The 24731-nt window shown below is 45.5% G+C and overlaps 1 protein-coding gene across 1 annotated transcript in view; it reads left to right on the top strand.

Annotated features, from left to right (window-relative positions):
• Window positions 1-5046: 5046 nt before the first annotated feature.
• TAF1 (TATA-box binding protein associated factor 1) overlaps window positions 5047-24731 on the top strand; it is a 113405-nt gene continuing 93720 nt past the window's right edge. The window contains exons 1-8 of the mRNA XM_045030454.1: window positions 5047-5182; window positions 5310-5427; window positions 10691-10807; window positions 12196-12309; window positions 12834-13075; window positions 22643-22861; window positions 23270-23491; window positions 23955-24156. Of these exons, the coding sequence (XP_044886389.1) occupies window positions 5057-5182; window positions 5310-5427; window positions 10691-10807; window positions 12196-12309; window positions 12834-13075; window positions 22643-22861; window positions 23270-23491; window positions 23955-24156 (1360 nt within the window). The 5' untranslated portion in view covers window positions 5047-5056. The remainder of the gene's footprint in view (window positions 5183-5309; window positions 5428-10690; window positions 10808-12195; window positions 12310-12833; window positions 13076-22642; window positions 22862-23269; window positions 23492-23954; window positions 24157-24731) is intronic.

Genomic DNA, 24731 nt, shown 5'->3' with positions numbered 1-24731 from the left:
CTGGTTGATACAGTGGAACGCCGATTCTGGACCCTGCAAACAAGCACAGACTGGTGGGACCGCACAGTGTTGCAGGTATGGGATGATTCTCAGTGGCTGCGAAGCTTTCCTGGAACTCTGTGAGTTGCTTTCCCCCACCCTGAAGTGCAGGAATACCAAGATGAGAGCTGCCCTGACAGTTGAGAAACGAGTGGCGATAGCCCTGTGGAAGCTTGCAATGCCTGACTGCTACCAGTCAGTAGGGAATCAATTTGGAGTGGGCAAATCTACTGTGGGGACTGCTGTGATTCAAGTAGCCAATGCAATCACTGATGTTCTTGCTATCAAGGGTAGTGATTCTGGGAAATGTGCAGGTCATAGTGGATGGCTTTGCTGCAATGGGTTTCCCTAACTGTGGTGGGGCAATAGATGGAACGCATAGCCTTATCTTGGCACCAGACCACCTTGCCAACCAGTACATAAACCGCAAGGGGTACTTCTCAACGGTGCTTCAAGCACTGGTGGATCACAAGGGACGTTTCACTGACATCAGTGTGGGATGGCCGGGAAAGGTGCATGACACTTGCATCTTTAGGAACTCGGGGCTGTTTGAGCAGCTGCAAGAAGGGACTTACTTCCCAGACCAGAAAATTACTGTTGGGGATGTTGAAATGCCAGCCTATCCCTTGCTCCCATGGCTCATGAAGCCATACACAGGCAGCCTAGACAGTAGTAAGGAGCAGTTCAACTACAGGCTGAGAAAGTGCAGAATGGTGGTAGAATGTGCCTTTGGATGTTTAAAAGCTTGCTGGCACTGTTTGCTGACTAGGTTAGACATCAGCGCAACCACTATTCCCATTGTTATTACTGCTTGCTGTGTGCTCCATAATATCTGTGAGAGTAAGGGGGAGACGTTTATGGCGGGGTGGGAGGCTGAGGCAAATCACCTGGCTGCCAATTTTGAACAGACAGACACCAGGGCGATTAGAAGAGCACAGGTAGGCGAGCTGCGTATCAGAGAGGCTTTGAAAATCAGTTTAATCACTGGCCAGGCTACAGTGTGACAGTTGTGTGTGTTTCATCATGATGCAAACCTGCCCCCTTTGTTGATTTTAATTCCCTGTAAGCCAACCACCCTCCCTGCTTCGATCACAGCTGGCAAAGAAATAAAGTCACTATTGTTTTGAAACCATTCTTTCTTTATTAATTAAAAAAAAAAGGGAGATAACTAAGGTAGCTCGTGTGGGGGAGAAGGGAAGGACAAGGCCATATTGCTTATTGTAGCCACACTACAAATCAAAACTGTTTGAACAACAGCCTTCTGTTGCTTGGGCCATCCTCTGGAGTGCAGTGGCTGGGTGCCTGGAGTCTCTTCCTCCCCACTCCCCGCATTCTTGGGTGTCTGGGTGAGGAGGATATGGAACTTGGGGAGGAGGACAGGCGGCTGTACAGTGGATGCAGCGGCGGTCTGTGCTCTTGTTGGCTTTCCTGTAGCTCCATCAGATGCCTGAGCATGTCCGTTTGCTCCCCCATTAGCCTCAGCATTGCATCCTGCCTCTTCTCATCACGCTCACTTAATGCTTTCCTGGACTCTGCCACTGAATGCCTTCATGCGTTCAGCTGTGCCCTATCAGTGCGGGAGGACTGCATGAGCTCAGAAAACATGTAATCGCGAGTGCGTTTTTTTCCGCCTTCTAATCTGTGATAACCTCAGGGATGGAGATGATAGGGGGAGCATAGAAACATTTGCACCTGCGGGGGTGATAATAAGGGAGAGTAAAATTTAAGATGATACATTTCTGAGAACAAAAGGAAGACTCTTTCACAGTGAATCAAGCAATTCACAGCAGACAACACGTGCTTTAGGTACAAGGTCGCATTTTGCCTTTTATATCGGGCGCCTGCTGGTATGGTGACACATCACACTTGGCTGGACAACAGAATTAGGTTTCCAGGCAGCCATGGTAAGCCAAAGGGTACATGGGTTTGGCTTCTAACACCTTCATAACATGTGGGAATGTTTTTAAACTGCAGCACCCTCCTTTCCCATAGCAAGCAATGCCGGTTGGGTTTGCCATTTAAAAGGAGGGGCTGCGGTTTTCGGGTGGATGTGCAGCACACACCTCCCCCCCCACCTCTCCACGTGGCTATTTGGGATGATCCCTTCACCCCTCCCCCTGCCATGTGGCTATTCTCAGGGATGATCCCTTTTAGCCAAGCACAAACAGCCCAGCATGAATGGGGTCCTTTTACTGTTCCCTTACAAAAATTCCCCTATTTCAACTGGTGACCATGAATAATAATACTCTCCTGAGGCTAACACAGAAAGATACAGATCGAATGTTGCTTGAATGCGACCAAAACTCAGGACCATTTGTTGCCATGCTTTGTGCTGCAATGATTCCAGACTACTAGCTACCGGCTTGGTGTGGTAAAGTGTCCTACTGTGGAGCCCTCCCCAGAAACCTTCTGCAAAGGCTTTCAGAGTACCTCCAGGAGAGCTTAATGGAGATGTCCTTGGAGGATTCCCGCTCCATCCCCAGACACATTAACAGACTTTTCCAGTAGCTATACTGGCCATGAATGCATCCCAAGTCTTCAGGGCAAATCAAACATGTGCCCTGGTTAAAGGACAGGGAACAAAGGGTAGGAATTAATGGTAAATTCTCAGAATGGAGAGGGGTAACTAGTGGTGTTCCCCAAGGGTCAGTCCTAGGACCAATCCTATTAAATTTATTCATAAATGATCTGGAGAAAGGGGTAAACAGTGAGGTGGCAAAGTTTGCAGATGATACTAAACTACTCAAGATAGTTAAGACCAAAGCAGATTGTGAAGAACTTCAAAAAGATCTCACAAAACTAAGTGATTGGGCAACAAAATGGCAAATGAAATGTAATGTGGATAAATGTAAAGTAATGCACATTGGAAAAAATAACCCCAACTATACATACAACATGATGGGGGCTAATTTAGCTACAACGAGTCAGGAAAAAGATCTTGGAGTTATCGTGGATAGTTCTCTGAAGATGTCCACGCAGTGTGCAGAGGCGGTCAAAAAAGCAAACAGGATGTTAGGAATCATTAAAAAGGGGATAGAGAATAAGACTGAGAATATATTATTGCCCTTATATAAATCCATGGTACGCCCACATCTCGAATACTGTGTACAGATGTGGTCTCCTCACTTCAAAAAAGATATTCTAGCACTAGAAAAGGTTCAGAAAAGAGCAACTAAAATGATTAGGGGTTTAGAGAGGGTCCCATATGAGGAAAGATTAAAGAGGCTAGGACTCTTCAGTTTGGAAAAGAGAAGACTAAGGGGGGACATGATAGAGGTATATAAAATCATGAGTGATGTTGAGAAAGTGGATAAGGAAAAGTTATTTACTTATTCCCATAATACAAGAACTAGGGGTCACCAAATGAAATTAATAGGCAGCAGGTTTAAAACAAATAAAAGGAAGTTCTTCTTCACGCAGCGCACAGTCAACTTGTGGAACTCCTTACCTGAGGAGGTTGTGAAGGCTAGGACTATAACAATGTTTAAAAGGGGACTGGATAAATTCATGGTGGCTAAGTCCATAAATGGCTATTAGCCAGGATGGGTAAGAATGGTGTCCCTAGCCTCTGTTCGTCAGAGGATGGAGATGGATGGCAGGAGAGAGCTCACTTGATCATTGCCTGTTAGGTTCACTCCCTCAGGGGCACCTGGCATTGGCCACTGTCGGTAGACAGATACTGGGCTAGATGGACCTTTGGTCTGACCCGGTACGGCCTTTCTTATGTTCTTATGTTCTTAACACTATTGCTTTTAAACCCTGTACTGCAGTTACAAATGTGCACTCACCAGAGGTGCCTTCTCCACCTTCAGGGTCAGGGATCCAGCCTTGGGAGGGTATTGGCGCCAGGGTGATGAAAAGGTCCTGGCTGCTGGGGAGAACGGATTCACTGCTTGCCTGCTGCACATGCTCCTCCTCCTCCACGTTACGTGAGACTCCCCTGTTGCAGGTGTCCACGGACAGTGGTGAGGTAGTGGTAGGCCCCCCCGAATGCCATGCAGCTGATCACAGAAATGGCATGTATGGAGCTCTGACCTGGAGTGACCATTTGCCTCCTGTGACTTTTGGTAGGCTTGCCTGAGCTCCTTGATTTTCACACGGAACTGCTGTGTGTCCCTGTTGTAGCCTCTGTCCATTGTGCCCTGTGCAATTTTGGCATATATATTAGCACTTCTTTTTGATCAGAGTTCTGCCTGCACAGAACTCTGATCAAATGTCTGTTAATCTATAAGATGCCACAGGATTCTTTGCTGCTTCTGCCTGCATAGAGTCTTCTCCCCATACAGCAATCAGATCCAGTGTCTCTCGTTCGCTCCAGGTGGAGCTCGTTGGTGATTCTGGGGGGACTGCATGGTCACCTGTGCTGCTGAGCTCCCCATGCTGACCAAACAGGAAATTAAATTCAAAAGTTCCCCAGGGCTTTTCCTGTGTCCCTGGCGAGTGCATCAGAGTTGAAAGCACTGGCCAGCGTGGTCACACTGGCGCACTCTGGGATAGCTCCCGGAGGCCAATAACGTTGATTTGCGTCCGCACTACCCCAGATTCGACCCACCAAGGTCAATTTTAGCGCTACTCCCGTCGCCGGGGAGGAGTACAGAAGTCGAGTTTAAGAGCCCTTTAGGGCGACGGAACGAGGTTGCTTGTGCAGACACATTCATTATAAACTCGACCTAACCAGGGCTACGTCTATACTCCCGTGGTAAATCGACCTACGCTGCGCAACTCCAGCTGCCTGACTAGGGGCGGCCACGTAGCTTAGCGCTAGCGATGCTGCGCCCCTGGTCGCGGGAGAGCGCCGGGGCGGCCGCCGGCGGGTCGCTCGCAGAGCGTCCGTCCCTGGCCGGGCGGAATCTGTCCCCGGCAGCGCCGGCCCCGCCCTTCCGCTCCGAGGCGACGCTCTCGCCGCTCGCGCGTTCTCGATGGTGCGTTCCGGGGCGTGACCCGGCGGCGCTCGCTCGCGTTCCGGTTCCGGTTCCGGTTCCGGTTCCGGTTCCGGGTCGCGTTCCGGGCCGGCGCGATGTCGGACTCGGAGAGCGAGGAGGAGGCGGAGGGGGGCCGCGCCGGGCCCTTCTCCCTGGCCGGGTTCCTCTTCGGGAACATTAACGAGGCGGGGCAGCTGGAGGGGGAGAGCGTCCTGGACAAGGTGAGGCGGGCGGGCTCGGGCTGGCCGCCCTGGCCGGGCCCCTCGCGCGGCGGCGGCGGCGGGAACGTCGCCCTGGTATCACCCCCGCGGGGCCGCTAACGGCCGCGCCTGTTTCCCGCTCTCCCAGGAATCCAAGAAGCATTTAGCCGGGTTGGGCGCCTTGGGGCTGGGCAACCTGATCACCGAGATCACCGCCAGCGAGGAGGAGGCTGCTGAGCCCGACGGAGCCCAGCTGGATGAGGAGGGTGAGCCCGAGCACGCGGCCCGCGCTGGGTTGGTTAGCCTGCAGCACAGCCAGGTTTTGTAAAATCGAAGGCGGGTTTCTTTAAGGTGCATTTCTGTCTCCTCTTACTGAAGTGAAAACCGTAATTGCATCGTTGAGACTGGTCACTTTTTGATATCTGCCAGTCTGCAGGAAGGCGGAGGCAGTAACTATGAGGCCTGAACTGTCCTACTTCCATTACTAACGTATTAATTCTTAAGCCTAACAATTGTACTATAGGAGATAACTGTGGTGCACATTTGTGCATTTGCATCAGTTGTTTGCATAAAGTGGTTAAATATGGGATTAAATGAGTAGTTAGGTGCCTGTTTAGTGATTCATTATTGTCTCTTGTTCAGTCTTTAAAAAAACCAAGCCAGCATGGAGGCCTCTATGTTTTTTAACTAATATGTGCTACTTAAAGTTCCAATTTATTGTAACCTTGTCTTTCTGCTCAGTTTTTTTCTCCATTTCCCTGTTGCATCTTGGAATTATCTATTGCCTTCATTACTTGTTTTGCACAGCATATAGCACAATGGGGCTGTGATCCTTGATTTAAGTTTCTAGGTGCCACTATAATGTACTGGAGAGACAAGGTGGGTGAGGTAACATATTTTATTGCACCAGCTTCTGTTGGTGTGAGAGAAAAGCTTTCGAGTTTACACAGAACTCTTTTGGTCTGGGAAACTAACTCAGGGCTTGTCTTCACATACAGTGCTAGAGCTGCTGTAGCATTTTAGTGAAGACACTACTATGTCAATGGGAGTGGGTTACTGATTTTCACAAATTTATTACTCTAGTTCTGACATGTCGATCCTCATCCTCAAAGGAAACCTGTACAACACTTTCAAAAGATGAATCAGGGCGCTTAAATTCACTACTCTGCTAGACACTAAAAATCATGGACTGAATACAGATACTGGATTTATGGCTTATTACAATAATCTGTAACCCACTAACAATTCCCCCAGCTGCTATCCACCTGTTCCTTCCTAGGACTGGAAGGGTATTAATGGGCCACTTCACCTTGAATGGTACCTTGAAATATGTGTTAACTACTTACGCTAAACAGTCTGTTCAAACCTTGTGTTTAGCAAGTATGACTTACCTCGCTCAGAGGTGTCACCTCGGAGCGACGTAAGTTATACCAATCTAAGCACCAGTGTAGATAGTGCTATGTCAGCGGGAGAGCATATGGTCTACACTGGCACTTTACAGCGCTGCAACTTTCTCGCTCAGAGGTGTGAAAAAACACCCTCCGAGCACTACAATTTTCAGCGCTGTAATGTGCCAGTATAGACAGTGTACCAGCACTGGTAACTGTGCCCCTCATGGAGGTGGGTTTTTTTTAGAGCTCTCTCCAAGCACTATTCTGCAACTACACAAGCCACGTTAAAACGCTGCTGCGGCAGTGCTTTAACATAGCCAGTGTAGACTAGCCCATAGCTACTGCCTCTTGCTGAGGCAGGTGTTATTAAGCCGATGGGAGAGCTCTCTCCCATCAGCTTAGAGTAGTGGTTCTCAGCCCACGGCCATATGCGGCCCATTTAGCACAGAGCTGTGGCCCAGCTTAGCTGTGTGCTAAAGGCTGCCTGTGTGCCCAGGGTCTTGGGTTCCCAGCTGCCCAGTGCAGGGGTATCTGGACTGCCTCAGTAGGGTTGGGGTCCAGGCTGCCGGCCCACCCCGTATGGCGGGCGTCGGGGCAGCCACTCGGCTCTGCAGTCTGAGTCGGGCAGGCAGCTGCCCTCCCTGTGCAATGAGGGTTAGGGCTGCTGCTGCCGCCCTGCCACGCAGCCCAGGTAACACATTGTGGGCTGCGTTGTAATCAGTTGAGAAGCACTAGCTTAGAGCCTCTCCACCATAAGTGCGAGACCTAAGTGCTGTAGTGTAGATGTACCTGAGTTAGTTCCCCAGACCTGAAGAAGAGCTTTGTGTAAGCTTGAAAGCTTGTCTCTCTCATCAATAGAAGTTGGTCCAATAAAATATATTACCTCACCCACCTTGTCTCTCTAGTATCCTGGGACCAATGTGTCTAAACAACATTATGTACTGCAATCTACTGTAATACAAATAAATAAACAAAGGACAGAAATAGCACTGGTCCTGAAAGTGCTTGAAATGTCTTTTTCTCACTGAGTGATGCTCAAAGCATCAGTAACTTTAATAAGAAAAGAAATAGTTCCAGCATGAGGGCCAGAGTCTACCGTGCCAGTAATCTTTGTACAAACCTCATCTTATCATTACACAATTTACTGTAGTTCAAGGTTAATGTATTGCCCTAGCTTTGTAAACTTGGGTAAATCTCACTGCCCAGTTGCTTTCTGCTGCCCTTATACATGTTTATGTTGTTTATAGATTGTCTACTTATTGGGCCAGGGATCCCTACCTTTATACCTATCTGTAAAGTTCCACGCTCACTGTTTGTGGGATTTAATTTTGTTTAATACAAAAAACTTATGTTAAAAGAATATGAAGGTTGCAAAGTCAAGTGTTTGAAAGTTTGAATGCCAGAATTAAGGATGCCTGTTCAGTCTTAAGTTTGTCTCTTGTACATGAACATTTTGATGACTTTTAATTACATGATCAGATATTTGTTTTTCTTTTCTGTACATGTTCCACTTTTTTCCCAGGATGGAACAAAGCTCAGTGAATGAGGCAGTTGTTCAGTATTGCTTTCTGTCATTCAATACGTAGCTCTGGGGCTTATTTATTGCACGCTATCCAAATGCTGCACTGAATATAGAATTATGAAATTCACCATGGGCTTTTCTGTATTGCTCATCACTGTAATATGTTAGTACTTCACAATTTTGGGTGGAGATCATCCTTTCTCTTCCTAAAGTCATCTACCTTATTCTATATACCCCTTTCAACTTCAAGAGCAAGTGAAGATGGTGTCCTACTGACACAGCATAATTCACTACACAGCTCTGATTTGTGCCCCGAATCATAGAATCATAGAATCTCAGGGTTGGAAGGGACCTCAGGAGGTCATCTAGTCCAACCCCCTGCTCAAAGCAGGACCAAACCCAACTAAATCATCCCAGCCAGGGCTTTGTCAAGCCTGACCTTAAAAACCTCTAAGGAAGGAGATTCCACTACCTCCCTAGGTAACCCATTCCAGTGCTTCACCACCCTACTAGTGAAAAAGTTTTTCCAAATATCCAACCTAAACCTCCCCCTCTGCAACTTGAGACCATTACTCCTTGTTCTGTCATCTTCTACCACTGAGAACAGTCTAGATCCATCCTCTTTGGAACCCCCTTTCAGGTAGTTGAAAGCAGCTATCAAATCCCCCCTCATTCTTCTCTTCTGCAGACTAAACAATCCCAGTTCCCTCAGCCTCTCCTCATAAGTCATGTGCTCCAGCCCCCTAATCATTTTTGTTGCCCTCCGCTGGACTCTCTCCAATTTATTCACATCCTTCTTGTAGTGTGGGGCCCAAAACTGGACACAGTACTCCAAATGAGGCCTCACCAGTGCTGAGTAGAGGGGAATGATCACATCCCTTGATCTGCTGGAAATGCCCCTACTTATACAACCCAAAATGCCATTAGCCTTCTTGGCAACAAGGGCACACTGTTGACTCATATTCAGCTTTTCGTCCACCGTAACCCCTAGGTCCTTTTCTGCAGAACTGCTACCCAGCCATTCGGTCCCTAGTCTGTAGCAGTGCATGGGATTCTTCCGTCCTAAGTGCAGGACTCTGCACTTGTCCTTGTTGAACCTCATCCTATTTCTTTTGGCCCAATCCTCTAATTTGTCTAGGTCCCTCTGTATCCTATCCCTACCCTCCAGCGTATCAACCACTTCTCCCAGTTTAGTGTCATCTGCAAACTTGCTAAGGGTGCAGTCCACACCATCCTCCAGATCGTTAATGAAGATATTGAACAAAACCGGCCCCAGCACCGACCCTTGGGGCACTCCACTTGATACCGGCTGCCATCTAGACATGGAACCATTGATCACTACCCGTTGAGCCCGACCATCTAGCCAGTTTTCTATCCACCTTACCGTCCATTCATCCAGCCCAGACTTCTTTAACTTGCTGGCAAGAATACTGTGGGAGACTGTATCAAAAGCTTTGCTAAAATCCAGAAATAGTACATCCACTGCTTTCCCCTCATCCACAGAGCCGGTTATCTCGTCATAGAAGGCAATTAGGTTAGTCAGGCATGACTTGCCCTTGGTGAATCCATGCTGACTGTTCCTGATCACTTTCCCCTCCTTTAAGTGGTTCAGGATACCTCCATCCTGCATGATAAATGAGTCAGGAATCTTGTGGAAAAAGTGATCATATAATTAAAGACTGTATCTTGCATACACAGAAGAGGGCAACATCGAGGTTTGAGGGCAACCTTAGTTCTGGCATTTCTTAACTTTCATGAGCTTGACTTTTGCAACCTTACTAACATTCTTTTAAGAGTTCTTAATTTAATTTTCTCTTTTTTTGAAAAAATGTGAAAACAAATTTATTCGCAACTGTAGCAACACCCCATCATGCATTATCAGCAGGGTGTGAATCATCACTCAGACTACAGCGTAGACTCCTTGACTGCAATACTAATTACATTAGCTGCCAGCAGGAGTGTACATAACACAATGAAACAGTGAGTTATTTATAAATGCGTAGATCTATTTTACAGACAGCATAGCAAAGGACAAAGATATAAGTTTTTTCTGGGAGGCAGCTTGGCAGTCGTAGAGTTATATTCCCAGCTTCTGTAACTCCTAAATGGGATATGGTGCTTTGCTTGATACAGTTGTGAAAGTACAGAATTACGAACGTTCATCAGTAGAAAAAAATCATTTAGGACTCATGGTCTGGTTCCCAGGTGGTGCACATAGCTCTGGGTCAAAGGGACTGTCTCAACTTATAACTCTGCCAAATTTGAATAGATTTTCATGAGGCTGGCAAATGGCACTTCCCTGACCCCAATGATCCATCTCCCAAATTTCAAAGTCTTGCTGCAAGCCATGAAGGTGTTGGAGCTCTTGGGGGGCAGGGGAAGGGAAGAAAGACCAGACTGTTTTAGAATAGAAAACGTTAGGTAACCTTAATGTAGGGATTGCATTTGCTCCTCCAGTAAAATAGAGTATAGATGGGGGTGGAAAGAAGTTATAGCAGGAAGGAGGGGGTAGGCGGCTGAAGAAGTCAGGATAGACTACCATGGGATGAGGTAAGATGTGGTGAGTACATGCTGGGATATGATTTTGTTTTATGACAAGTCTTTCCTCCTCCTCAGGCTGGGTTAAGAGCACAGAGGATGCTGTTGATTACTCTGATATTAATGAGGTGGCTGAAGATGAGAGCCGCAGATACAGGCAGGCAATGGGCACCCTTCAGCCAATTCGAAGACAAGGTAATTGGGGGTGGTAGGAGTACACATAGACAAAGTGATTAAGTTAATGGTATGTGTCTGTGTGGCGGATTGGCTTTTGCTGCTGTTGTTGAGTGATCTTTCTCTAATCATTGTTATCCTGCCATGTTCTTTGTCTGCTTCGCGAAGTAAGCCAGTGGGGCAAATAAATGGCCCGGACATCAAATAATGTACACGAGAATGATGAAATTTCAGTCCCTTTCTTTAGGGCTGGGTTTATTTTTTCCAAAGCAAAACAGCTGATCATAATTTCTATAGATAAACCAGATTGTTTTCCCTGACCCAGGGTCTCCTGCAATATCCTACCTCCTTCTCACAGGTGTTCCTGTAAACTGAGTTGTTGGTTGACGTTTGATCTAAGGACAGGGTTGACCACAGGCTGTTACATGATTTCTGGTCTCAGACCTTTCTCCTGGGAGGAAGTCAGTCGGGGAGGGGGGGGGCCTAAGGCGCATTCCCTTGGAGGATTATCTCAACCTATGATAGCCTTCCTCTGTTTCTTCCCATCTCCCTTCCCTAGCATTATGTTTAATGGCCTCTGCAGCTGAGGAGGCATCTTCATCCAAGTTCTCCCATGACTTTCACTTTCACAGGTTATAAGGAGGGGTAAGACTGGCTTTTATGCTTCTCCAATGGGGACTAGTATAGGAGGTCCCTGCCTGTAGGATACAGAATTCCAAACATCTGCAGTTTTTTTCCCTGTGTTATTGCTAGTGCAATTGATGAATCTGCTGCCTGTCTCCTAAAGGAACTTTCCATCTCCTCTCCTGTCAGTCAGGAGCAGGAAATTAGGAATGTTGCAGTAATCTAGGGTTTCTGCCCTGAATTTTCTTGTTTTGTCAGTTTTCCTGCTCCCCTACTCATCCCCATTTCAAGCCCTGATTTTGTAATTGGTTGAGTGTAGGGAAGCCACAGTTGGGGCAGCTTTGGGTGATCTATTTGAGAAACTGGAAAGGTATTTGTAATAAGTTAATGCTGAGACAGGGTCCTTCCTGTGGCTTGGGGTGGAGTTGAGATACCCTAGTTGTGGTATTGGGGAAGGCGTGTCTGAGTATCCTTGAAATGGATTTTTTTTTTTATAATAAAGATAAATAAGTTAATGGAGGATAGGTCCATCAACAACTCTGAAGCCAAAATGGTAAGGGATGCAACCTCAGGCACTGGATGTCCCTAAATGCCAAATGCCAGAAGCTGGGACTGAGCGACAGGGAATGAATTACTTGATGATTGCCCTGTTCTGTTCATTCCCTCTGAAACATCTGTCACTGGCCACTGCCAGAGACAGGATACTGGGCTGAATGGACCACTGGTCTGATCCAGTATGGCCATTCTTATGTTCTGAAGGCGATTGTCTCCTTTTGACTGGTTAGATGAAGATGAGGATGATTATGATGCTGACTGTGAAGATATTGATTCCAAGCTGATGCCGCCGCCGCCTCCACCTCCAGTAAAGAGAGACGATGAAAAAGATGCAACTGCCCCTGGTGAGTAAGGACTCTCAGCTTCTGTCTGAAACTTTTGGAAAGAATCTGGGAGTTTTGGGATGACAGGATGAGAGACATCAAAGATTCAAGCATTTCTATCCAGTGGCTTTATACTGTAGCATGTTTGGGATCTTGTCAAAGATCCATCCTGCAGACTGGATCTGAAGATGAGTCGTGACCAATTATGCAATGAAGTAGCGCTGCTTAGGGGTAACTGGCTCTTATATAAAATATAGAGTAAAAGATGTTATAACACTTTCAACAGTAAAGTTAATATTCATAATCAAACCAACCTGTGAAGTTCAGCTGCTTCTCTGTTTTGCCTTCCCTCAGCGGTGACTGTGAGTTGCAGGGGTGATCTAGGGATGCACTGAAAGGCTAAACTGGATCAGGAATCAATAACTATAAAACATGGAGACTTACATTAAGCATAATTTAAGATCAGGAAACAATGCTTGTGGAATGGGGATTGTACTGGGGACCAAGAAAGGAAACTTGTTCATAAGGTACTTGCTCTATTGTAGTATCTGAAGATGGAGATGGTATCATTCTGCCCTCCATCATTGCTCCGTCCTCTGCTACCTCTGAGAAGGCAGATTTCAGCAGCTCTTCTGATTCTGAGTCAGAGATGGGACCCCAAGATGCAAGGCAGGCAGAATCCAAGGAAGGGAAACTGACGCTGCCTCTTGCAGGAATAATGCAGCGAGATGCCACCAAACAGCTGCCGAGTGTTACTGAGCTGTTCCCGGAATTCCGGCCCGGCAAGGTATTGTATGTATTGGGGACAATGTCCAAGGGGAAATGATGGAAAGTCCGTCACTTGGAACACTCAAGACTGGGGGGAAAAAAGCCATCCTAGTAAATATGTGCTTGGTAGAGTGAGAGGGGCTAGGTGATTGTCATCTCCATCTCCGATTTCTCTGTGTCTGTGTACTGGCTGCTATCAGTGACTGCTTTCCATGGGAAGCTGGATAGTGCTTCTTCTGCTCTCAGGAGGAGTCTCTTAGAAATAATTTTTTGTGTAAATCAGGTTCTGACATATATGTTTTACCCTTCTATATAGAGCTTTGGTGCACAGATTTCAGAGCACTTTATGAATGGGGAGAGAGTACCCTTCTCCAGATTACAGGTGAATCACTGAAGTTAGTCACAGCCTCATCCATTTGTTTGTCAGCTTCTCTCACAAATGCCTCTGCTCCTTGTTCCCTAACTCAGGGAACTTTCTCCCTGAACTGATTGATTAAAATGCCTCCTCAAGACCTAGTGCGTCTGTGACTCCTATAAGAAATCAGCTGATAGTAATGGCTAGGATGAGATGAAGATGGAGGTAATTTTAAGTAGCAAACTGTTTGTAGGTCCACAGCTTCTTAGACTGTAAATTCCTAAAGGCAAGGGAGCATGTCTTTGTATGTGTTTGTCCAGCACCCAGCACAAGGACGTCTTGATCCCGAGTGGGGCTGCTGGATGCTTTTCCAGTGTAAATGTTTACTAATAATAGTGATTAAAAAAAACTAGATGAAACAATTAGGTCATCTCCCAAGAGTTGTTGTAGGGTTGATCCCTATTGTAAATTTGCTAATATCTTGTAAGTGCCTTGGAGCAGGGACTGTCTTTGTGTGTTTCTATGGTACTTAGCACAGTGGGGCCCTGACCTGAGTAGGTGCAAACACAATACAAATAACTGTTCAATCTAGTTTTAAATGTGGCAAGAGACTGGGATTCCACCACTGTTCTCAGGAGACTGTTTTCCAGCCTGATACATCTCACTGTCAGGAAGACTTTCCGCAACTGAAATGCTATTTTTTTTTTTAATCTTGTTCCAGTTACTCCTACTTATATCCCCTTTATTATAGGTGGAGCTGTTAATGACAACAGTTATTAAAGTTGCCTAACTCTGCCTTTTACTACTCCTGTTTCCAGTTTATAACTTTGCCAAACATCTAGAGTTCATGTTGAAACTTTCCATTCTTGGTCTCTGCCACAAGTTGAATTTTTCTGGAGTTTTAATAAAAATGATGTAGCTATTTTGGAGAACAAGATTGGCAGGTGTATTATTCCTTTAATGTTAACCAAGTTTTTCAACCATATTTTGAAGAGCACTAGCACCTTAGGGGTTTGCAGCAGGAACTTGAAATTTGGCAGGGGGATAGACTCTGAGGTTAAATGTTTTATTTTTTCCTTGTGAAAATCCATCCAGATTAGTTATAAATCACAGAAAATGATTATTCGTGCATGTACAGTAGAATTTGTTAGAGGCTTATTTCAAATCCTGTATGGTAGAGCCCTGCGCAGGACTATTTTTTTTTTATACTGCTCCCATCCAGTCCCACTCCCATCTACTCCCGCAATCTTTCCTGCATTTTTATCCCGCTTCCACCTTAGATCTCGCAAGAGAGACAGATTGCACCAGGCTCCTAACAAAACCAACCAACCAACCAGGGCCAGCCCGCAAAATTTTGGCACCTGAGGCGGGGAGCTCAAATGACACCTCCATGCCCCCTCGCTTGGGCCGAAACTTTGAAAGGTCTCAATTCCGCCTTCTTTCTGTTCTTCTCCTCTTGTGGTACTGCTACCTATCCCAATAAAGGAGAACTAACAACTTAAAATACCTTGTTCAAAAATTTTATATAACACTTAACTTTCAAACGCCTGAACAGCAAGTGTAACTTTTCTTGTCCGCATAGTAAACACTGGCATTTTTATCTGTTTGAATAATCAAAGTGGTGCTTTCTGTGCCTTCTTGGTTGCAAAGATTTGAACTGCTTCCTGAAAGTCCACAGTCTGGGCCAGCTTGTGCTCTATTGAGATGGTTGCAAGGCCGACCAGCCTCTCCTGTGTCATTGTGAAGTGTAGATGTGTTTTTATTAACTTCAGCTTGGAGAAGCTGTGTTCTCCACTGGCAACTGTCACAGGAAGCGTTAGAAGTATGCACAGAGCAACAAAAGCATTTGGAAAGAGGGTGGTCATCTTCTTTGTGCACATATATTCCAGAACAGCCTTTGGAGTTGATCCTGTTGAAATGTATCTTGAAAGGGCTTTCAGTTCATCACCTAAATCACTCGCATCAATATCGCGCATGTCATCATGTGTCAACACTGTCTCTAGTGCCCTGCATTGCTGGTGTAGGTCTTCTTCAGGTATAGTGAGGAGTTTTGGAATATCGTACAACATCCCAAATATACTGCTGTGTTCCTTGAGCTGCATGAAACGGTCTTCAGCTGACTGTATTGCACAATCTAGTACCTGGTTAAATAATTCGACTTTGAATTGTTTGGGGTCTCTTATGGGATTATCCCGTGCCTCGTAATCAAAATGTCGTCTTCTTCAGTGACTCTTGTATTCTTGAATGGGTGGGAAAATAGCTTTAGGGTGAAGTTCCTCTGCAGAACGTTTTGAAATCCCTCATCTGACCGGTAAGACTGTAAGTATGACTTTGTTTTGTCCAGTTGTTCCATTGCTCCAGTTATATCAAGGTCAACGCCTTGGAGTCTCTTGCTTACAACATTTATTTCAAACAGTATGTCATGCCACAACACTAAGCCACACAGAAATTTGAAGTTATGTATGTTTCTGGTGATTCCATTTCCCTCTGCCACTGTTCTCTCACGAACAGTTCCTGTCATAGAATTATCCTCCATAATGGCAACTATGGCATCATCTATCTTCCCAATTTGGTATTTGATAGGCTTTATCGCCTCCACTCGACTTTCCCATCGTGTGGCACTCAGTGGTTTCAGTGTCAGAGAGGATGTTCCCAGATGTTGCTTCAAAATTTGCCATTGATGAGTTGATGCAGAGAAAAATACATAGATGCTTTGAATTACGTTAAAAAATTCAGCAGCGTCACTAGAAGCTGATGCTGCATCACTGACCACCAAGTTCAATCAATGAGAATTGCATGGGACAAAAAAAGGTCGAGGGTTTAACTCTCAGATCCGTGTCTGCACTCCTCTGTCCTTCTCATGTTGGCACCATTATCGTAGCCCTGACCTCTCATGTGAGCTATCGCAATTCCCGTATCTTCCAGCTTTTTAAGAAGCACATTTGTCATACCAGCTCCTGTAGTATCATCAGTGTCAATAAATTCTAGAAAATGCTCTCTGACAGTCACCTTTGCAGGGACATTTTCACTAGGTTCTGTTACAAAATGCACCATCAAAGTCATTTGTTTCGTTTGGCTGATGTCAGGTGTGCAGTCCAGAATAACAGAGTAATATCTTGTTTCAGAGTAGCAGTTGTGTTAGTCTGTATCTGCAAAAAGAACAGGAGTACTTGTGGCACCTTGGAGACTAAAATTTATTATTAATAAATTTATTTATAAATTTGTTAGTCTCTAGAGTAATATCTTGCTGACTTCAGATCTGCCACAATCTTCTGTGTGACTTTTGTTGCCAGTAACTGTATGATCTCATTTTGAATTGTTTTTCCAAGGTAGTGGTGTATGTACATTTCTTGGGTGGTGACTCTTCTTAGATGCTCCTGGAGTACAGCATCAAACTCAGCCATCGGCTCCACAATTTTAAGGAAGTTTCCATTGTTTGGCACATACAACTGATCTGAAGTGCCATGCAGTGCTAGATTTTTTTTGGGTAGCAAGCCCTCTCACAATGGCAATGAGCCTTTTCAGAACATTTTGCCAGTAAAGAGACTCTGATGCAATCTTCTCTTGACGCTGATCATCTATGGTGGCCTTTAACCTTAGTCTAGTCTCAAGCTCTTTCAACCTATGGAATGCTGTCTGGTGATTTGCTGCCTTCTCATGGCATGCCAGATTTCTAGCCAGATTTTTCCAGTCCTTTGTTCCTGTAGAACCCAATGTGGCTGGAACATTAGACTCGAAGAGTTTGCAACAAAAACAGTATGCAGCATTCTGGGTTTTTGAGTACATAAGCCATGGCCTCTCCACTTTGTCACCATTGGGTTTTTCATGCCAGTAAAGTGTTGGATGGAAACTTCTATTTTCATTGTCTTTGGGGAATGTCATAGGTAACATGGAGTTTTTCACTTGCTGTGGCCCATGCAGTACAAGGAAATCCCTCAGGCTACTGCTTAAGTGGGTCCACAGTCCTGGATCATTTACTCTTAAGGAACTAAACTCAGTGGCAGCTGTTTCTTGCGTCTCCACCACACTCTTCTCTGATCTACACTTTTCTTCAGGAATGTGCATGGTTACATCCATTTGAGATGGAGATACGGATGCTGCAGTAGCTGCCAGATCACCTTCACTCTGACTAACTGGAAGATCAGGCATCTCCTCACCACTCTCATCCTCACTGGGGCCGGAAGGCTCACCGTGAACATTTGTGTCTATGTATTTCAGGAGAGTGCCTTCCTGTTTAGCTAGAAAAGCGTCCTTTGCTTGCTTTCTTTTTCTGAATGCTGCCCCAGAGGGGCATTTTCTTCTTTCACTCATGACTGCTGTTCTGTGCCAACTATAGCAGCTCTCAACACTCAATTGAAGGGGACAAATAAGCAGGCTGGTAGCAGGGCCTGAGTGTGGGAAGATATCAGCGTCTTAAGGGCCTAACTGGCACCTGGTACTTCTCGTTCTCCTCAAGTGGGTTCAGGAAAGCAGCAGGAAACAGGAAGCTCCCTGAGAAGCTGGTGTTATTCAGTCCAGGCTCCTGGGGGTGCTAGAGAGGTACATAAGAGGCTCCTCCTCCTCTCTCTCAATCCCTGCAGCTACTGTTGCTTTCTGTCCTTCCCTCTCTCCGTTTCTCCTGCCTGCCCTGTTACGTCTCTTAATCATAGAATTCAAGATCAGAAGGGAACAATATGATCATCTAGTCTGACCTCCTGCAAGATGCAGGCTACATAAGCCTATCCCCCCACTCCTTTAGCAAGCGACCCCTGCCCCATGCTTCGGAGGAAGGCGAAAAACCTCCAGGGCCACAGCCAATCTACCCTGGAGGAAAATTCCTTCCCGACCCCAAATATGGCGGTCAGCTGAACCCCGAGCATGCGGGCAAGACTCTCCAGCCATACCCTCTGGAAAAAGGTTAAGAATATCATATCATTGACCCATGTACTATTTACCAGTGTGGCACTTAATTAACCTATTGACTAAGCCCGGTATCCTATCATACCATCTCCTCCATAAACTTATCTAGCTTAATCTTAAAGTCATGGAGGTCCTTCGCCCCCACTGTTTCCCTCGGTAGGCTGTTCCAGTATTGCACTCCCCTTATAGTTAGAAACCTTCGTCTAATTTCAAGCCTAAATTTCCTGACTGACAATTTATATCCGTTTGTCCTCGTGTCCACATTAGCACTGAGCTGTTACGTCTCTTGTGCTCTCCTTCCTCCAGCACAGCACTCCTCCATCTCTATGCATCTAGAGCAGAGAGACTACATATGCACTAGCACCAGACACAATGTTCTACATCGGGGTAGGCAACCTATGGCACAAGTGCTGAAGGTGGCACAAGAGCTGATTTTCAGCGGCACTCACACTGCCCGGGTCCTGGCCACCGGTCTGGGGGGCTCTGCATTTTAATTTAATTTTAAATTAAGCTTCTTAAACGTTTTAAAAACCTTATTTACTTTACATACAAAATAGTTTAGTTATATATTATAGACTTATAAAAAGAGACCTTCTACAAACCGTAAATGTATTGCTGGCACGCGAAACCTTAAATTAGAGTGAATAAATGAAGACTTGGCACACCACTTCTGAAAGGTTGCCGACCGCTGTTCTATACTCTGGGTCCTAGTGCCGTTACCCGCCCCAATCTGGCACCTGAGGCGGCCGCCTCAGTTTGCCTCATAGTAAGGCCAGCCCTGCAACCAACCCACAGTTGGTTACTATATTTTATATATACAAACAGAATTCAGACACAATTTTTATTGCTAAAAGAATAGAACAAATCTTGTTTAAACTATGTAAAAATACTTTGTCTGTTAGACATGAAATCTCTATCCCTCACTTAAATTTAAGTTTTCCACCTAATTACCACAGTCTCTGTCTTCTTCCCTCCTGCCCCCAACAAGGTATGTTTTACCTGCTCCTGCTATTATGGCAGCATGTGTTGTAGGTCCTGTGGGATTCCAGTCACACTGCAGGGCTCTGCTGTATGGCTCCATCAAAAAACCATTTGTGGCCTGGGAAAAGTGAACTGGCTTGGAAGCCAAAAGACTATGAATCTCAACTCTCCTATTGACTAGTCTATTTAGACTGTAAGCTCTTCAGGGCAGAGATCGTCTACTATTATATTTGTACAGGACCTAGCATAATGAAGCCCTGTTCTTGGTTGGGCTCTAGGCACTACCATAATAAACATGATTAATAATAATGGTGGTGATAATTCTGTCCATTTCACAAGCGATATTACTGAGCAAGGCCTTGTATCCTTACCCTGGGAGGCAAGCAAGCACCCATATTTTACTGAAGGAGTAACTGAAATGTCTGTCAGGGCTAGAAATAGAACTCATGTTTCAGATATGGCAGGCTCAGGTCATAACCAGTTAACCACCTTGCCTCTCAGAAAGAACCTGCTAAATGTATGTTTAGGTATGTTGTCTGTTGCTATTCCTCCATATGTAACCCATTTTTCAAGGGTTGTCTGCCTCTAGTCTTGTCTGGTTTACAGAAGATAGCAGCATACTGCTGTCGTCAGCTAATCATGGAATTGTAGGACTGGAATGGACCTTGAGAGTCCATCTAGTTCAATCCCCTGCACTCATGGCAGGACTAAGTATTGTCTAGACCATCCCTGACAGGTGTTTGTCTAACCTGCTCTTAAAAATCTCCAATGATGAAGATTCCACAACCTCCCTAGGCAATTTATTCCAGTGCTTAACCACCCTGACAGTTAAGAAGTTTTTCCTAATGTCCAACTTAAACTACCCTTGCTGCAATTTAACATCATCGTTTCTTGTCCTATCCTCAGAGGTTAAAAAACAGTTTTTCTCTTTCTTGTAACAACCTACTATGTACGTGAAAACTGTTATCATGTCCCCTCTGTCTTTTCTTTTCCAGACTAAACAAACCCAATGTTTTCAATCTTCCCTCATAGGTAGGGCCTTACCAAATTCACGGTCCGTTATGGTCAATTTCATGGCCATAGCATTTGAAAATTGGTACATTTCATGTTTTCAGATGTTTAAATCTAAAATTTCATATAAAAAAATTGAAATTACAATTCTAACCCTATCTTAAAGATGTCAGAGTCATAAAATTTAAGGTCAGAAGAGACCATCAGATCATCTAGTCTAACCTGTACATATCAAGCCCTCTATATCACGAGCACAGGTGAGAGAGAGAATGTTCGGTGCTACCTCAGAGCACCGTCCCACAGTGTCCAATGTCCCACTTCCAGCTGTGGCCATCTCTGATGCTTCAGCGAAAGGAGACAACATTCCACACAAAGATGGACTACAAGCCATCAGGAATAGTGTCCCCGATAATATCATGGCTAACCTGGTGGCTGAACTTTGACTTTGTCCTCACCCACAACTATTTCACATTTGGGGACAATGTATACCTTGAAGTCAGCAGCACTGCTATGGGTACCCGCATGGCCCCACAGTATGCCAACATCTTTATGGCTGACTTAGAACAATGCTTCCTTAGCTCTCGTTCCCTAACGCCCCTACTCTACTTGCGCTACATTGATGACATCTTCATCATCTGGACTCATGGAAAAGAAGCCTTCAAGGAATTCCACCGTGACTTTAACAATTTCCATCCCACCATCAACCTCAGCCTAGACCAATCCACACAAGCGGTCCATTTCCTAGACACTACTGTGCTAATAAGCGATGGTCACATAAACACCACCCTATACCGGAAACCCACTGACCGCTATACTTACCTACATGCCTCCAGTTTCCATCCAGGACACACCACACGATCCATTGTCTACAGCCAAGCTCTAAGATACAACCGTATCTGCTCCAATCCCTCAGACAGAGATAAAGACCTACAAGATCTCTATCAAGCATTCTTAAAACTATAATACCCACCTGCTGAAGTGAAAAAAACAGATTGACAGAGCCAGAAGAGTACCCAGAAGCCACCTACTACAGGACAGGCCCAACAAAGAAAATACCAGAACGCCACTAGCCATCACCTAAAGCCCCCAAATAAAACCTCTCCAGCGCATCATCAAAGATCTACAACCTATCCTTAAAGATGATCCCTCACTCTCACAGATCTTGGGAGACAGGCCAGTCCTCGCTTATAGACAGCCTCCCAACCTGAAGCAAATACTCACCAGCAACTGCACACCATACAACATAAACACTGACCCAGGAACCTATCCTTGCAACAAAGCCCCATGCCAGCTCTGTCCACATATCTATTCAAGTGACACCATCATAGGACCTAATCACATCAGCCACGCCATCAGGGGCTCGTTCACCTGCACATCTACCAACGTGATATATGCCATCATGTGCCAGCAGTGCCCCTCTGCCATGTACATTGGCCAAACCGGACAGTCTCTACGCAAAAGAATAAATGGACACAAATCTGACATCAGGAATCATAACATTCAAAAACCAGTGGGAGAACACTTCAACCTCTCTAACCATTCAGTGACAGACTTGAAGGTGGCAATTTTGCACAAAAAAACCTTCAAAAACAGACTCCAAAGAGAGACTGCTGAACTCGAATTAATATGCAAATTAGATACAATTAACTCAGGCTTAAACTGGGAATGGTTGGGTCATTACACTAATTGAATCTATTTCCCTATGTTAAGTTCTCCTCACACCTTCTATGGGTCATCTTAATTATCACTTCAAAAGGTTTTTTTCTCCTGCTGATGATAGCTCATCTCAATTGATTAGACTCTTCCTGTTGGTATGCATACCTCCACCTTTTTCATGTTCTCTGTATGTATAAATATCTTCTGTCTGTGTGTTCCATTCTATGCATCCGAAGAAGTGAGCTGTAGCTCACGAAAGCTCATGCTGAAATAAATTTGTTAGTCTCTAAGGTGCCACAAGTACTCCTGTTCTTTTTGCGGATACAGACTAACACGGCTGCTACTCTGAAACATTAATTCTATCATTCCTGAACTTTTGAGTGTTCAGCTTTGAAACTTTAACATTCTTGTAATATTATTTGTGTGTAATATTATACATCAGCTTTCTCCTTGGTTTTTACACACTTCAGATATTTCTATACTATTGTGTCTCTGCCCCTCTAATGGTTAGGTGGTTACACTTCTCCAGTTATTTCTTGCTCCTGGCCTGGCCTTGGTGGAAAAGTCTCTTGGGCTTGGAGTGCTTCCTCATCCTTGCTGCTCATGTGTATGAAATGCTTGTGCCTATGTCATCAGGGACCTGTCGTTTGTCCTTGTGACCGTCTTTCTTTCTTCTTGTTGTAGGTGCTGCGTTTTCTCCGTCTCTTTGGCCCTGGGAAGAATGTTCCTTCTGTTTGGCGTAGTGCCCGGAGGAAACGTAAAAAGAAACATCGGGAGCTAATGCAAGAAGTGCAGATCCAGGAGGGTGAAACTGCAACCGAGGCAGGAATGGAAGAGAAGTCTCCCTGGGAATATGAATTTGCTCCTCCTCCTCCTCCTGAGCAGTGCCTCTCAGATGATGAGGTGGGACATCTGAGATTTAGGACGTCCTCTAGCTAGTAACAGGTAGTCACCCTGCCATGACAATACTAGTGAGGGGAGGTTAGGCTGCCCTTCCCACTGTGCAGAAGCTGCTCCTTGGATATTAAGCAGGGGCTCCAGAGACCATTCCCTAGAAGGTTAAGAGCCCTTGTATGATAAGGAATTAGGGGACTCTTTCACCATTTTATTGTAGCAGTGGAGAGTCCTTGTATCGCTGGACTGCTAGTTCCAGCATTTGCTAATGCAGCTATTAAGTTTGAATATGCATTTCTGCGATTTCTGGGAAATGCTCCTCTCCACTGAGAATGAGACAGAATTTGAAAGCAAAAGCTCCTGTTGCCAGCTCTGAAAGCGGTGACTGACAGGTTCCTTTTTCCTGCTGTGCTGCAGATCACTATGATGGCACCTGTGGAGTCCAAGTTTTCCCAGTCTACTGGAGACATAGACAAAGTGACAGATACCAAGCCCAAGGTGTCTGAATGGCGTTATGGGCCAGCCCAGCTCTGGTATGATATGCTGGGGATCCCTGAGGATGGCAGTGGATTTGACTATGGTTTCAAACTAAAAGAGCATGCGAGAGAAAAAGAGACTTCAGGTCATTCTGTGGAGAAGGTGAGAGGAAGCATGTGTAAGGGAGGATGCTGTGAGGGTGTGGTTGTGTGGTGGTGGTGGAGCATAATAGGAGAAGTGGGGGAGGGATAGCTCAGTGGTTTGAGCATTGGCCTGCTAAACCCAGGGTTGTGAGTTCAGCCCTTGAGGGGGCCACTGAGGGATCTGGGGCAAAATCAGTACTGGGTCCTGCTAGTGGATGCAGGGGGCTGGACTCGATGACCTTTCAGGGTCCCTTCCAGTTCTATGAGATAGGTATATCTCTCTATATTATTATTATTTATTATAAGGTAAGGGAACAGGGCTGGGGTGGTGAATAAGGCAGGGGACCAGCCAGTGGAAGAGGTGTGAGTGGGAGGGGGAAAGATTCACAATGGAGATGGTAAGGAATCTCTACTCTTTCTTCTATAGTTTAAGCAGCAAAATCAAAGTTAACTAGGGTCTAATGCCATTGTTCCCTCTGCAGAACTTGGGAGTGATGGCTGAGAAGGATGACTTGCTGGCTGATGAGCACTTCCTCATGGTGACACAGCTACAATGGGAGGATGATGTGATCTGGAATGGGGAGGATGTCAAACACAAAGGGACTAAAACACAGCGTGCGAGCCTGGCAGGCTGGCTGCCCTCTAGTATGACCAGAAACGCCACTGCGTACAATGCCCAGCAAGGTGCGTGGCAGCTGCTTTTACACTTTCTCATGCCCACACCCTGAGGGAGTGGGTGGAATGAGGGGATCTCTGAGTTAGCCTAATTGAGAATGTTGTGTACAAACTAATTCCCCATTCTCTCCTCTTCAGCATGTGGGTTTGTGTTCTTTCTCAATCAGGAGGTGGCTTTGGCTAAACCAACTTGAGGCCAAAGCCTTTTGTCCTCCTCCTGCCCAAATAGGCTTGGCCTCTTCTGTTAGACGAGAGAACATTGAAAGCCAAGTGCATGTCCAGCGAAATGTCCTGCTGTCCTTCCCCTTTCTAACTGAAATGAGGGGCTGGACATACCTAATTCAGTACCAAAGGCTGATGTACTGGAGACCCCCTAGTGACTGTTCAGATTTCCATTTATAGCAGCAGTAAAATTCCTCTGCTTTGCAAACACCAAACTTTTATCTCAAGCTCAGACATAAGCTGGTTTTTAAAATTGAACTGTAAATCCAGAATTATTCTTTATTCGTTATAACTTACTCTGTCTCTCTAAGGAAAAACCGATGGAACTGTCAGGTTATACCAGTTACTCTCATTTTTGGATG

Source organism: Mauremys mutica, chromosome 9 (genome assembly GCF_020497125.1).
Source record: "Mauremys mutica isolate MM-2020 ecotype Southern chromosome 9, ASM2049712v1, whole genome shotgun sequence".
Lineage (NCBI taxonomy): Eukaryota > Metazoa > Chordata > Testudines > Geoemydidae > Mauremys > Mauremys mutica.
This window is presented reverse-complemented; position numbering and strand designations above follow the sequence as displayed.